The 16032-nt window shown below is 55.0% G+C and overlaps 1 protein-coding gene across 1 annotated transcript; it reads left to right on the forward strand.

Moving 5' to 3' along the window:
• The first annotated feature begins 3654 nt into the window (after positions 1–3654).
• On the forward strand, positions 3655–15649 carry BEAN1 (brain expressed associated with NEDD4 1). The gene is made up of 4 exons (XM_045814987.2): positions 3655–3811; positions 5240–5503; positions 12243–12393; positions 13332–15649. Exons 1-4 carry the CDS (start codon positions 3655–3657, stop codon positions 13669–13671), a joined length of 912 nt encoding a protein of 303 aa, XP_045670943.1. The 3' UTR covers positions 13672–15649.
• Positions 15650–16032: the final 383 nt, after the last annotated feature.

Consider the following 16032-nt stretch of genomic DNA (forward strand, 5'->3'; position numbering starts at 1 on the left):
TCTGGTTTGTCCTCCAAGACCCAGCCCCACCATGTAGACATCCCCCCAGCACTCTGACATCTCTCCATCATGGACACCTGGCAACCAGAGGACGGGTATCGGCAAGTGGGCTGAAAGGCTACCCTAAAAAAGCAGAGGAGGAGATCCAGAAACACACAAGCAAGTGAGCCTGCCCTGCCATGTCCCCTGCCTCAGCCCCTCTGCACATCCCTGCCAGGAGGCTGGGACCACCCAACTGCAAGCAGAGGGAAGATGGTGCCTGAATCCTCGGAGGCTGGGACCACCCAACTGCAAGCAGAGGGAAGATGGTGCCTGAATCCTCTTCCCCATATTCCCTCCAGCAACCTCACTGGCCTCATCCTGGCAGCCTCAGCAGTGTAGGAAGAAGTGAGCTAAGGCCAGACCTGCCAGGGAAGTGGACGTATGACAAATGTCCTTAGAGTTTCCTGTGACAGGAGCCGTCAGTCAGATTTGAGTCGATGGCCTCTCTTTTCCTTCTAGCCAGCCTCTCCGAGGGAGCGGGCAGGACTAGAGGTCTAAAGATGTTGGTTCAGCACCTCCAGTGTCTCGGTGCCCTTCCCTTGTCAGCGCTCCTCAGGTAGCTTCAGGCTGCAAAGACCGCTTCCCTGTACCCAGACAGATGGACTGGAGAGCTGCCTGTGTGCTACAATCAGCAAGGACTTGGTAGTGATCACCTGCCTCAGTTTCCCTGCCCTGCACGTTCCCCAGACTGGAGCCAGCCCTGACCCCATCCGCCTGACACGGGACTGGATCTTTTCGCCTCCCCTCACACCCACTGTGCTCACCCGGCTGCCACCCCCTCCCCACCCCTCTCAGACCCATTCACCCACCCTGGAGGGAGGAACGTTCAAGAATAAGCATCTCTTTAGACAGAGTGCAAGCAGGTCCAGAGAGGCAGGGGCATGCCGAAGGTCACACAGCAAGTGAGTGATAGAACCAGAAACAGAACCCAGCTCTCCTGTCTCCACCCCCACCACATCCTGTTCTCTTCCCCTGCTTGGTGCCACTATTTGATGAATTATCAGACATGCCTGGGTTCAAATCCCAGATCTACCACAAAACTAGGGCAAATCTTCAGCTCACCAAGACCCAGCATCCTCATCTATAAATGAGGTGACAGTGGCATCTGCATGGAGAAGAAGCAAGGCCCAGACCCTGCCCCACATGCAGGCCTGGGGCACATAGAGCCTTCCGACTCAGTTGTGGCTCCCAGTCCCAGCACTGGACTAGAAGTCTGGAGGCAGAGACTTCTGCCTGGCACAGCAGGGGCCCATGGCCCTGGCTACCACCCCAGCCCCAAAGGGGGCCCTGGGACCCTATCTGCTGAGTAGGGACGCATCAGGGCAGTCCCTGAGGCCTGCTCAGAGCACATCAAATCAGAGAGGCAAAGGAACTCTGCAGTGGCCTTATGCCCATGAAGCGCGTTCACCTGAGTCCAGCTCTGTTCTCAGCACTGCACAGTGTGGGCCCATGACCTAGCCTCCTCCACCCCAGCTCCATGCTCACGTGGACCCTGGCAGCAGCCTCCTCCCTAGTCCCCCACTTCCCACCCTGCCCCACGGTCTGCAGTCAGAGGGCTCTCCTAAAACCCTCTGACCACACTCCTTCACCCCTGTCTCCTCTTTGCCCTGGAGATAAAGGACGGTCTCTTGATACGATGATTGAGACCCCTCATGGTCTGGCCACTGCCAGCCCCTCCAACCTCAGCCTCCACCTCTCATGATTCCTCTGGCGCCAAGGTTCTCCTATGATGGAATTTGCCAGACTGATTTCCCATCGATCTGGAGCCCACCCCAGACCCAAACTCCTCAGTTAAGACCTGATCTACTCCCCTAGACGATAACATGTCTTCCATTCCAACAATCTGCCAGTGCTTGTAAACATCTGCAGATCCTGCGTTTGGGCTGGATGGTGGGGTGAGGGATGAGCAGAAGGAAGTGGCAGTGGGTGAGTGAGAATGACGGAGGGCAGCTCACACAGCCTGCCCCCACACACCCAAGCACACAGAGCAACCAACCCCTGACTTCCCTCCTTGGGATTCAAATGGCTCCCAAGCTCCCTTTCTGTGCAGGCCTTGCCCAAGGCACTGGAGAAACCCAGGGACAAGACAGAGAGGACACAAGTCTTGCCCTCCAGGGGCTCTCCTCCCATGTGGAACCAGAGAGAATGAGTGTAGGCTCGGGAGTCGCGTGGAGCAAGCTGGATCTAAGTTCTGGCTCCACCCCTTTTACTACCTCTCTGCCTCAGCTTCCCCATCTGTAAAATGTGAGGGAAAGACAACACCTACCTCTCAGGTTGCTGTGATGATTAAATGAGATCATGGTGCTTATAAAGGGTGAAGAGCCTGACCAGTGCTGGTCAATGCTCACTGAGAGCTACCTTGTACTCACATTGCTTCTCTGTGGAGAAATTGCCCCAGGGCCCCTTCCTACAGTCCCAACCACATCTCTGCAACAGATGCAGAGATGGAAGATACACAGAAGAGGGGCCCCTCCCCCAGCCCCGGATTGTTTGCCCCTCAGCGGTGAATACCTACTTGCTACCATCTGTCTCTTCCTGACACACACCGGCTCCCTTCTCTGGAATCCTGGTGTCTTATCAGCAATGTTCAGCTGTTGATACGCCTTCATCCTGCATAAGCTGTAGGTCACAGCCTGCTTTGACTACAATAAAGTGATCCAGAAGAAACCAAGCATCGTTTTAGAGATAGGAACGTTTTAATTTATCAAGATCCAAAAAAACATGAGCTCTCAGAGCCTAATGCCTGGTAGCCGCAGAATAGCAGCTTGGCTAAGAGCGTGGGGCTGAGGCTACCCATTGACCCTGCTCCCACTCTATGGGCTACGTGACCTTGGGCAAGTTACTTCACCTGTCTGGGGCTAAGTGTCTCCACCTCTTAAATTAGGGATCCCATCTCAGGCCATCATGAGGATTAAGTGTGTGAGGACCAAGCCTGGTGTGGGACACAGAGTAGGTGTTTCAGAGATGATAGCTACTAATGCTGGTCTGTGGAGGGAGGGCGGCCTCTCAGGGGAGAGCTGGTACTTCGAGGCACAATTTCCTCTTGACCATGGGCACCTTTGTAGAAGAAGCTTGGGAAGAAAGTCTGGGATAGAGGCTAAGCTTGATTTATCGTCTGTCCTTGCCGCAGCTGGTGTAGGGGGACAGCGAGGCAGAAGGGTGGGAAGGAGGGCTGTCACCATGTTATTTCTCTGCAGTCATATATATCTTGTTGATAAAATGGGCCCTGCGTTTAGAAATTGGAAGAGTTTCCCTCATAATTTAAAGCAGCACCTACCTCTGCCGGTCGCGGTGACTGGAAGATTAATTCCTCTACCGGCCATGCAGGTGGACGCCGATGCCAACTGGCTCCATCTGCAGGCAAGGGTGATGCCATCTCTGCACCCAGCTGCTGATGAGACTGGCACTGCTGGCGGGCGAGGCTCTCGTCTGCTGCCGAGGCGGTGGAGGGCGGGGTGGCTTCAAGGTGACCCTGAGGAGCCGGCACCTCAGCAGCGCGTTCTGTGTGCCGAGCAGAACAGGCACACATGCTTACGTCCAGCTGTAGGTGTTCATGCTGGGCACCTACAGCCTGGATGGGCCAGCTCTCCAGGAGCACGTCTGCCTTGAGTCATGGGTGACCGGTGTGATCCAAGCCATTGCAGCAGCGGGGACACACTGAACGGGACAGTCCGGAGCCCTGACGGCAGTGTGGACCCCACACACGCCTACTTTCTCAGAGGAGAGCTGATGTCCCTGACACGCCCCAGCCCTGCCCTTGGCTTCCAAAGTGAGAGGCTACCTGGTGAGGAGGAAGAGGGTGACATCAGTTGGACAGCTGGCTTGCCTGGACTTTACTAGAGAGAATCCAGTAGCAGCGTGACCATGGCTCAGCTCCAGGCCCAGCCAAAGCCCTGGCCACTGTCTCCGGAGCAGTAGCACAGGGCACTGTGGTCACACTAGACAAGTGGGGCAAAAGCTCCACTTCCTGACCAGGTGCAATCACCGTGCGGAGTGCTGTTGGAAAGGATGCCGACGCTGCCTCCCAGACCAAACAGGAGAGAGAACCATTGTCACTTAGTAACATCTGCCACCCACCTCGACTGAGAAAGAGTGCCAGGCGTGCTCCATGTCCACAGCCAAGGACTCTAGTCCTAAACTGAGGTCAGACTGGACAATTTAAACGGATCTCTTTTGCCTGAGAGAAAGATAAGGAGGAGAGCCTCACTTTGCCACCTTTTGTCTGTGGGTCTTGAGGAAAAATGGACAGCTTGAGCTTAGGATACCTAGCTGACAGCCACGGGAACTGAAATAAGAATCAGGCACTTCCTCAAAAACCCAAGCAGTCACAACCGGTCAAAAGCAGAGATGAAACCGAATCCCGTACCTTGTTGAAAGTGGGGTCCTGAAGTCTCCAGCTGTTACTGCCGCATCGTTGGTTTCTCCCTTCAGTGCGTCAGCCTTTGCTCCCTGCATCTTAGGGCCATGTTCTCAGGTGCATATAGGTTTATAATTGTTATAACTTTGTGATAGATTGCCCCTTTTGTCATTATAAAATGTCCCTTTTATCTCTAATGACATTTTTTTGTTTTAAAGTCTATATTTTCTAATATTAGTATAGCCACTCTGGGAAGCCTTCTCTGCTCTGATCCAATCCCCTGATATGTCTCAGCTACCATCTGATTTCCCTGGAACCCCCTCGGTAGGTTTCACCCCAAGGCAGGAGGCCAGTGTTGGAGGCCAACAGAGTTGGTCCTCATACTTTGATGCCCTGCCCCGGTCCATCAACCACCCCTTTCCAAGATCTTGGTAAAGTTGGCCTTCCAACCTCAAGTCTTGATGGAGTAGAGTCCCTGTCTAGTACTGAGTCTTGAGTTCAAGCCTCAGCTCTGCCACTGATTTGCTGTGTGACCTTGGGCAAGTCTATTGCCCTTTCTGAGTTTCTCTTTTCCTATCTGTGTGTTAGTTGAGCTCTCAGGCCAGAGCTGGAGAGGAGGGAAGGGGAGGCCAAGCCCCAGTAACAGAGGCTCCTATAGGCAGTAGAGCAAAGCACTCCCCCCTCCTCCCTCACACAGGCAGTCAGGACACAGTCCATGGGGCTGAACCTAGACTATCCTCCATTTATTTAGAGACAAATAATTCACAGGGCAGCGGGGCTGGAGGAGGAAGTGTGGCAGAGTCTCTGCCCCAATTCAGTGTCCTCTCTCTTTGTTCGCAGTAGCTCGGTATAACCGCACCAGCTACTTCTACCCTACGTTCTCAGAGAGCTCGGAGCACAGCCACCTGCTCGTGTCTCCTGTATTGGTGGCAAGTGCAGTCATAGGTGTGGTCATCATCCTCTCCTGCATCACCATCATCGTGGGCAGTATCCGCAGGGACCGGCAGGCCCGGCTCCAGCGTCACCGCCACCGCCACCGCCGCCACCATCACCACCACCATCGCCACCGCCGCCATCACCATCGAGAGTACGAGCAAGGATACGGTGAGTTGCCGTTCACCCCGGGGCCCGGCCTCCTGTCTGATTGTGACTGCCACCCAGGAGACATGCGGGAGGTGGCCCCTCTCTCATGGGTGGGGCAGAGTGGTCAGGAAGAGATCAGAGGCACTCACCAGAACACTCTCAGGGGCCTGGGAGGTCCAGTAGTCTGCCAAGGGTGACACTGAAGGTCAAAGGGAGGGTGTGGTGTTACTCCCCAGCCTTGGCCAGTGTGGGTCCAGCTGTACTGACAGCTGGTCCAGCTGGTGCCCGGATGCAGGGACGGAGGGAGAGAGGAATGGGTGAGCGGGATGGGAGGACAGACGAGTAGGGGGATGAGGAGATGGAGAGGTGGGGGGAACAGGGCGGGGCAGGTGAGTGGACGGACCAGTGGCTGAAGGGAAAGATGGATGAGTGGGTGGGATGGGAGAGAGATGGCTAAATGGGTGGATGGAAGGACACATGAAGAGAGGATGAATGGCTGCAGGCGGTGGATACAGGCGTGGATTAGGTGGGCTGTGTGAGCGCGTGGATAGATGGGATGGGTGGACGGATGGATGGAAAGATGGATAGATAAGAAAGTGGAGGGATGGATAGGTGGGGGGTGGGATGGGTATAGGAATAAGTGGATGGATAAATGATGGCCTAAATGATGAGTGAATGAATCTACCCCCAGAGGGCCTGCAAAGTGCACACAGAACTGACTGTAGAGTTTCCCAGTTAGGGGAATCTCCCTTACACAGAGGTGGTCTAATTCTTGGGCCGACCAGCTCCGGAAGTGTCCATCTGGCCAGAAGGCCTAAACCTTTTACAGAATGCAGACACCTGACACTGTCTTACACTTGGAAGGGGCCCGTTTTCCAAAAGCAGCAAGAAGGAGCTCATTCAATTCCTGAATGGTTGTCAAGAGCAGGAGAAAGCCTGCCCTGAGGCCTGACGGGGCCTCTGCCGGGAGCTGGGGGGCTGTAGAGAGGCCACATCACACTGCAGGCGAAGCAGTCTGAAGGCTCCGGAGCCACGGCAGGGCCCGGGAATCTTTCCTCCTCTGGGACAGGCAGAGCTTGAGAGAAAGAAAGAAAAAAAAATTTAAAAACTTGTTAGGTTGGATCTCATCCTCCTGGACCTTGGGAGGCCTGAAATCCACAGCCCCCTCCCAGCACACCCTGATTAACCAGCAGCTTTGTGCCCCAGCAACCAGCAGCTAACTGGTTGAGGAAGGGGCCACCTTTTAACAACTAGCCCCCCCCAAGCCACCAGGGAGCTGAAGCAGGAGGGAACTGGGCAGTGGGAGCTCACTGTGTGTTGGGCACTTTTCACGCATCGTCTCATTTAATCCTTACCATGGTCCTGGAGGTAAGGCTACTTTTTATTACCCTCCCAATTTACAGATAAGGAAGTTGAGGTTGGGGCATTCCGGCTGCTGTAACAAACATACAAGAAATGGAGGGGCTTTGTAAACAAGAGAACTTTACTTCTCTGTGCTGGAGGCGGGGGGGGGGGGGGGAGCCTGCAGGCCCCTGCAGATTTGGTATCTGGTGAGGGCCCACATCCTTCTCACTGTGTCCTCAAAGGGGTGAGCTAGCTCTCTGGGGTCTCTTTTATGAGCCACTGATCCCTATTATGAGGGCTCCACCTTCATGGCCTCATCATCTCCCAAAGGCCCTATCTCGTAATAGCAACACCTTGGGGGGTTCAGATTTCAATATATGAATTGGGGGGCAGGGGGGACACGAACATTCAGACCATTGCAGGGTGCCGAAGTAAACTACCTAGGGCCACCCAGCTGGGTGGACCCAGATTGGAGCCCAGGTAGCCCGACCTGGGTTCCTGCAGGCTCCCCACTGCACAGAGAGGCCCCAGAAGGGCCGGTGCCTGCACCCCTGAGGGAGGCTAAAGGTGCGCAGGAAACAGCAGCAGGGGCCCCGTGTGGGCAGATGCACTCAAGACCTGGGGGCCCTGCAGACCGGGATGTTGCTCCTCTAGCAATGCTGTTAGGAGGAGCAGAGGAGCAGGAAGCGGGCCCTCTAACATGATACAGAGGGACATCACATGGCAGGGGACAAGTGGCCGCGTGGAGGAAGGGGGAGCAGCTCAGTGGCTCGCCCTCACTGCCTAACAAGGGAAGCTAAAGAGAAGAGTCAGCATGAATCAGGCAGGTGCTGAAAGCCCAGCCAGCCCAGTCCCCTCTAGTGTCCCCAGAAGCCGAGGATCCCCAGAAGACAAGCCAGGAGCACTGCCCAGACCCGGCCTGGCCTGCTCCTACGCTTGCGGCACCAGCCTGACTCTCAAGGAGTATAAGGCTCCTGCCCGGGCATGCCCATCCAACAAGAGGCCAGGGGGACCCCACTCTCCACCCTGGCCCCCTGCGCTGCAGGGTGCCGTGGGTCAGACCCAGCACAGCCAGCCTGCCCACCTCCCATGGCCCGACCCTTGCCTGCCCCTCCTCCAGCTTGTCCCCAAGCACCTCCTTCATGCTCCTCCCCACCCCCACACCTTTGCACATGCTCTTCCGAGGCCCACAATGCCATTCCCCATACTTCCCCCAACTGACAAAAGCCTACTTATAGTTCCAAGCCCAGCTCACATGCCACTTTCTTTTGGGAGCTGCTCTGACCCCTTCATCCCGCCCAGGCAGGGTTGACTTGCCCTTCCCTGTACTTGCTTGATGTTTACTCACACTTCCACCAATGCCCCTGTCATGGGATGGCTGGGCTGCATCAGGGAAAGCAGGGCCCATCATCCAGAATAGGATCTCACCCAGAGAAGATGCTCCGTGGGCCAGGGAAGGAATCACCCCATTTCCTCCTAACTGCAAGAGCTGTGCTCGCCCATTTTATTTTGTTTTTTTAGTATTTTTTTTAAGTCATCTCTATATTCAACATGGGGCTCAAACTTACAACCCCACGATCAAGAGTTGCATGTTCCACCGACTGAGCCAGCTGGGCACCCCTAACCCATTTCAAAGACTGGGAAACTAAAGCACCTTGTTGAACAGCCTGAAAGTCCCAGACCTAAGCCTGGTACTTAGAGCATGGGAGAGGGGCCCATAGTAAACCCCAAGCTGAGGTTTGAGAGGTCAACTGTGGCCTGGAGGAGAGAGATGGGCCTGGAGGCCACAGGGCAAGGCCCTGGCCCTGAACTCTGGAGTGGGGGGGTGACTGCAGGTCACAGCCCAGACACATCCGGCATCAGGCCTTTGCTGCCCATGATGACTGGCAGCGGCCCAGCATCCCTGTCCCCATGGGTACTCATTCGTGGGGTTCCCGTCTCCCTGCCCCACTTATGTTCTCAGCTCTTGCTTTGGGGCCTCAGTGGGGAGCCCAGAGGCACTGATGCGCCCCCCTCCCCCAGCTCCCTCCAGCCTCCTGGAGGGTGCGCAGGGCTGCCTGGAGCCTGGGAAGGAGGCCAGAGAGAAGAAAGTACACTGTGCATAGCTGTGGGGAGAACGACACAGCAGCGTGCCGACAAGCACCCGCCTGGTGGCACTGCGGACCCTCTGTCCTCCAGACACCACCTCCCCTGGCTCCACTGACTCAGGTTCTGCTGGCCTCCCTTCTGCCGCTCTGCGGCCTCCGTCCAGACTCCTTTGTAGATTCCTCGTCTCTGAGGAGAGGACTCTCAAGGTCCCTCAGAGCCCAAGCCTTGGTCCCGGGTCTTGTCTCTGCACCCGCTCCCGACTCCATCACACCCACCTGCCAGTTTCAGGCACCACCTGTCACCTTCGACCAGGGATCCCCCAGACATCTCTCCTCAAGGTCTCACAGGCCGCTCAGAACCAGGGATCCAAAACAGCCTTCATCTTCCACGTCTTACTGTACAACCTGGGGAAAGGTGTCTCACCACTGTGTACCTCAATGGAGTCACCTGCACAAGGAGTACATGGAGACCCCCCGCTAAAGGTTACTGTGAGGAAATCAGCACAGTACCTGGCTTGTGGGTGTTTGCTCAATACATGTTAACTCGTTTCGTTCTTTTTCCCCCAAGAAAACCTGAGCCAGGGCCACGTCAGTGACACTGGCCACCGCCCCTTGCCAGCCGCCGAACTGGCAGCTGCCAGGCATTCTCCACAAGGCTAACAAAGTGACTGACCTGGGAACACTTCCATCCTCTGCTCAATGCCCTTCAGTGGCTCCCCATTGCCCTCAGGACAAAATTTGCCCTCCTCTGCCTGCCCGTGGAGCCCTTCTGCAGTCTAGCCAGGCTCAGAGAGAGGAGCCAACACCTGTTTGAGAATGAATGAATGAATGAATGAATGAATGAATGAATGAAAGAAAGAAAGAATGAAAGAAAGAAAAAGAAAGAAAGAAAGAAAGAAAGAAAGAAAGAAAGAAAGAAAGAAAGAAAGAAAGAAAGAAAGAAAGAAATTCTATTTCTATAAGATGGAAAGATCTTCATCTTTAGGAAACAGATTTGGTCTCTCTCTTGCTGGGGCTTTAGAGCAAGTGGCCTCACCTCTCAGTTTCCACATCAGAGAGGAGGTAGCCACAGTGCCTCTCCCAGGTGTGAGGGTGAATGTGGCCATGAGGCTAGAACACAGTAGGTGCCCATAGATGGAAATTCCTGCCCCCCACTCCCGGTCTTATCAAGGGGTGTTAACCTCGGATTTGAGTTAAATCATGAGCTGAGGTGTTTCTTGATTTGGGTAAAGAAGGGGATAGGGAGATCTCACTCCCCATGAGGTGGCTAGAGGGACTTGCAGAGGCCTGGGCCATCGGGGTCTGTGCTGACGTGGAGATAGGGAAAGGAGAGGAGATAAGAAAAGAATTTGGGGAGCTGAAATGAGGGGCCGGGGGGAGTCTTTCCAGCTGTTCCTCAGGAGCTCTGTCTGGACTGAGCTGGGTCCACGCAGGATTGGGGTCTGAGCTAGGTGAGTGCCTCAGGGCAGCCCCAGTTTCCCGAAGCTGCTCAGCGTCTGCGCCCAGGGAGAGAGGGGAACAGCAGTGTGGCTTGCCTCTGTTAGCTCTCAGGCACCCCGGTCCAGGACACAGCCTTAGCTTTCCCGAGGTCCAGACAAGCCACAACCTCCTGCATGGTGGATGGGCCCCTCCTGGCCCTGGAGCCCAGAGGCCCATGTCCCATTTCTGTCCTCACCCTCTTTCATGCTTTCTTCTTTCCTGTGTTTATTCCTCAAGTTCTTCCAGAAATTCTCACCCTTCAGCTGGTGCCCTAAAGGGAAACAAATCTCATTTCAGCTCCTTTTAATAGCATGCGTTATTGGGTACCTTTTTCCTAGTAGAAAAGTAATACATGTTCACCGTGGAAAACCTTTAAAATACAGAAAATATAAAGAAGAAAATAAGGGTCACGATCCTGTCATCAAGACAGAGCCACTGTTGACGTGTCTGGAATATTTTCTTCCGAGAGCTTTCTCGATGTCCATAGATAACCATGGGATTATACCTGCAGATAGAGTTTCACAGCCAGATTTTTCTACTCACCATTGTATGAGGAGTGGGGAAAAGAGATTAGGGGAGTGGAAAGAACAGTTTTTACAGTTATACAGACTGTGCATGGATTCCAACTCTGTGACCCGGAGCCTCGGCCTGTAGAATGTAGAATGGGGATGGACATCCTCAGTGTATAAAATGGGGATGGACAGTGCTTCTGACCTCAAAGAAAGGTCATGAGCCCCACCCCAGACAGATAAGCCCCACTCCTGATGTTGAGTCCTGCTCTCTGAGAGGAAGAGCCCAAGGAGAGCCCATTGTGGGTGGGGAGACCTCATGACTCAGCCATCTTTGCAGCTCCCACTGTCCTGTAGCCTCTACTAGAACTGTCGGAAACTGGGAGGTGGAGAGCTTTACAGAGTGAGGAGCAGGATATCCAGCTGCCCTCTGGTCCTACCAGTAATTTGTTGTATGGCCTCTGGAAAGTCACTGAGCCTCTCTGAACCACACTGGTGCTGAATGAATGTGCTCTATCAGCACCTCCTAAGCAGTGTTCCTAGATCTAAGAAAAGAAGATTCTGTGGTCAGATGCTGCACAAACGCAGTCAAATGTAATTCTCAGCTGCAGGACTTTTCAGAGCCTTTAATGTGCTAATATATGGTAAACATACAAACAAAACAGAAGTGAATACAGTATATGGAGCGACCAGAATTCATTACAGAAATGCCCTTTCTCCTGGGATAACTAAGGGAATAATGTGTGGTTGGGTGCGGGGAGTTGGGAGGCCTGACCCCAGAGACCTCTGCAGCCCTCATTCCCTGGCTCCCCAGTTTTCATGCCCCAGCCCTTCTCCTCAGTTTCAAAGCTTCCTTTTCACACCACACTCCTCTTTCTAATCTCCTTCCTTGGCTCAACCTCTTCTGTTCCTTCTGCCCGGTCTGTCGCTCTTCTCTTGGCTAATTCCTAGATAAGACTCAGCTTTAGGAGCCCCTCCTCCGGGAAGGCCTCCCTGACCTCCAGGCTGGGTCAGCTCATCACTGTTCCCACAGGGCCAGTACTGTATCTGTCAAATCTCATGACACACTGCTCTGTAACGGGCTGTCCCCAGGACAGGCCGCTCACCACCAGGGGAGCCCCACCGTGGCAGAGCCAGCTCTGCTTCCTCTCTGAGACCCCACGCCCAGCACAGCATTGGTGCTCACATTCTGGGACTAGCTGAGAGAATGACAGGCAGCTGGGCTTGGTGAGGGACCACATGGTGAGTTGGAGAAAACAGGTTCTCAGTGGCCTCAGGTAGACACGTAGGCACCTCCCTGCTTCCGATCTAAAGCCCAGACTGAATGTCTGTCCCCTGCAGTGTCTGATGGGCACACATACAGCCGCTCGGGCCACAGGATACGCTACACCTGCAGCCCTGCTGAGGATTGGTCCCCACCATTGGACCTCAGTTCTGATGGGGACATGGATGCCACAGTGCTTCGAGAGCTGTACCCAGATTCTCCACCAGGGTAAGGAGGCTGCGTGGGGGAGGAGGGCATGAAGGGGAGGGGCACTGGGTGTGAATCCCCACCCCCCATGGGAAATAGCAACATCGCCCCCAAATGGTGTAAATGCAGAAAATCTCTGGGTGTGGCCATCTCCTGACCAAGCAGGTCCCAGTTAGGCAGGGCGTGACACAACAGATGTCACTAGAGAAGGAAAAGCTCAGCTCCTTCAGGCTGGCGCCGGGGCTGGGGTGGAGGGTCCAGGCCCCAGCTCCTTAGTATGCACCTCAAAACCCAAATCACATGCACTGTGTCCACACTGCACTCATGGCCATCAGGTGGCCCGGTCCCATTGGGGAATTCTTCTCTGGAGGGCCTGTGGGTTCTCCCTGGCACCCTCAGGCAGATCACTGATGGGTTAGTAGTTGGAAAAAGGAGAGGTCAGGGCCTCCATCACTTCCCTACCTGGAAAACCTGCTGGCCCCACAAAGAGCCATACCCCCGTCACCCTTTACCCCCTAGCCCCTGGGGGGCAGCAGGTGCTCTTTTGCCTTGCAGCTATGGGTTTCTGAGGAGTCCTAGGTTCTCCTTCCTAAGCCTGGAAGGGCCACCAAGGAGTGTCAGACAGCCCAAGGTTGCCGCCCCCAGCACCACCCACACTCAGTGCCAGCCGGGGAGCCGCTCCATCAGCAGTGGCCACTGTCCTGAGCCATCTGAGACCCGGAGTTCAGTGACTTGCTCACACAAGTTCACACGGAACACAGGCTGAGTTGGGACCAGAATCCAGTCTCAGTGGTTCTGGGGTGCCTTTCCCGGGGGGAGCTGAGGGGTTTCATTAGAGCCGGCAGGACAAACCACAGGGCAGCTGTCACTGCAGATCGGGTCCCAGCCCTTGGGAAAGACCTCCACGCCTGCCCCTAAGGCCAGGTTCCAGAGCCTTGAGGGAGCCTCTTCTCTTGTAGTTATGAGGAGTGTGTGGGGCCAGGGGCCACTCAGCTGTACATCCCCACGGATGCACCACCGCCCTACTCGCTGACCGACTCCTACCCCATGCTGGATGGCGTCACGAGCGCGGGCAGCGGCCACAGCCCCGGCCAACACCAGCAGGCACAGAGGATCCTGGGCCAGGGTGGCCTCCGCACCGTCTCCATGGATACCCTGCCCCCTTATGAGGCTGTGTGTGGGATCAGCCCCCCGTCAGGTCTGCTGCCACTGCCGGGACCAGAACCAGGGCCAAGGAGCTCCCAGGGCTCCCCCACCCCAACCCGGGCCCCGGCCTCTGGTCCAGAAAGGATTCTGTGAGTGACCCAGCCAGCCAGGTCCTGCCGGTCCCTCGGGCTGAGCCACAAGGGCGTGCACACACACAGACACACACACAGGCTCACAAGGGCATGCGCTCACACATACACACACACACACACACACACACATATATGCACACACAGCATTCCCACGTGCAGTTTGTGCACCTACAGACACACACAGAGATACGCACACACAGCACTCCCACATGCACAGTTTGTGCACCTACACACACACACACAGATATGCACACACAGCACTCCCACGTGCACACACAGTTTGTACAGCTACACACATACACACACATGTGCACACACTTCCACATGCACACATATGTAGTTTGTACACACACATACACATTAACACACCCATGTGCACACACACATCCAGATATGCACCACACATGTACAGACATGTGAATACACACAGGCCCCCCACATCCACACAAACCCATCTGCTAAGGTTTCATTAACAATGAAGCTCTCTTGACCTCCCGTCTCCTCCCCAGCCTGTTGGTTATGCCTCTGCAGACAATGCTGGGAGAAGACAGGTGGAGAGGGACAGGGCCTTGCTCCTCCCTCTCCCTGGCCTGTTTGCCTCTGCCCTCACCTGGCAGGCTGTGCCCAAACTCTGATTCTGCCTCCAGAAACTGCTCAACCATCCCAGGTCGGCCGCCTGCCCCCCCCACCCCAGGGCGGCGTGCCCTCCTGGTCGGTGGGACAGGCTTCAGTGAGGTTCAGCTACACACTGTACCTCTCCCTCGATTCCAGGGCAGCCACAATATCACCACCCTGACACTTATGGGGTGAGGGACATGGGTCTGGGGGCTCAGGCACAACCTGGAGGCCCTCACCACCCACCCTGCCCCCTCCCTAACCCAGTGCCCCCAGCCTCGTGGCGCTGGCGGAGTTATTTCGGAGGCCCCCACCCCACACGACAGGTGATGAGCAGGGTCCTTGGCGGGCATGCAATGACGGTGGTGGTGGTGGGTTATAGCTGTCCCCGTGTCAGTCCAACCATGGCCCAGGGCTGAGGGTCTTCAAAGAAGAGAAGGGTGGCCTGGGCACAGCTCTGAGGCAGAGACATGGCCCCTTGCTAAGTGTGTGCTCAGCTGACCATCATGGCCCGAGTTTGGGCTGCCCCCTTCCCCCACCCCGGGTGGCAGCTCCTAGTTGGGAATTGTGAGCCCATGTGTTCTGGCCCTGCGCTCCAGGGTGTTTGCAGAGATGAAATAGAGGGGAAGTGGGCCCCCTAAATACTAGCATGCCACCACGAGAGGTTGGATCTGGGCCTCACTGCCCGGGGGCACCCCAGAAGTGTGCCTGCTTAGAGAGTGGCCCACAAATCCCAGCAATTTCCATCAGAGACCATGCAAGTAACAGAGCTGATTTCTGAAGACCCAGCCTGCCAGAGGGTGGCAGCCGAACATCTTTGCAGAGTGTCCCGCCAGCATTGCCAGCGGCAGGAAGTGGAATCCTCAAGTCCACCCTGCCTCCCCCCCACCCCCACCCAGCCTCTACCCCCCATTTCCATTCCTCTAATGAAGGGCTAAGACATTTCAGTAATCCCTTTCTTGAGAAGAAGGGTGACAAGGATGGCAATCGTGAATTTTATTTTCTGTAGAAATAGGATTTCTTCTGGTGCAGCACGGAAAGGAATCCGTCCAGAGGTTCTGGCATCCCGGAGCACCCGACTCCACCAGGAAAGGGACCTTGTTTACAAGCAGTTCTGTCCGCCTCTGTGGTGTACTGTTTTCTAGGCAAAAAATATCTGTCTGTTGTACTGTATAGCCTTTAAATGCACTCCAGGGATGAGACTCTTTTAAGAAATGCATCCTGCTTCTGCAACCCTAGAGAGTACTAGGGGAAAAAAGATAAAAATCCCTAAGTACTCACCAGTGTTTGAGGGATGGAGCTAAACAGCTTTTCTTGTTCCTGGATTAAGCGCTAAATAAGCAACAATGTATCTTTTCTGTGTTCAAAATAAATATATCGTATCAATAAAAATGTTGCAAAAATAACATTCTTGAAGAGTGCATGGGGTGAAGGGCTTGGGCCTTCGCCATCGGACACTTGTGAGGAAAGTTAACATAAATAGCAGCAAACCCAAAATACCTTCCTTCTCTCAAGATGAGCAGCCCCCAAAACCTTGTCACTTCCCTGTTGACAGGGCTATTGGGGTAGTCAGGGACTTCCACAGCTCGTTTTTCTTAAGCTCCCTGAAACAGGGCATCATCTCTCTGAGCTATGGCCAGTGTCAGGGTCACCAACACGGGCCATCAGGTTGTGGCCCTGACTCCAGGAACACCAGGGGCTGCACATTTTCCTAGCCCAGCAGTTGACTCTCAGAACCCTGATGGTT

This window comes from Ursus americanus, chromosome 21, assembly GCF_024610735.1.
Source record: "Ursus americanus isolate L20-20 chromosome 21, mUrsAme1.1.p, whole genome shotgun sequence".
NCBI lineage: Eukaryota > Metazoa > Chordata > Mammalia > Carnivora > Ursidae > Ursus > Ursus americanus.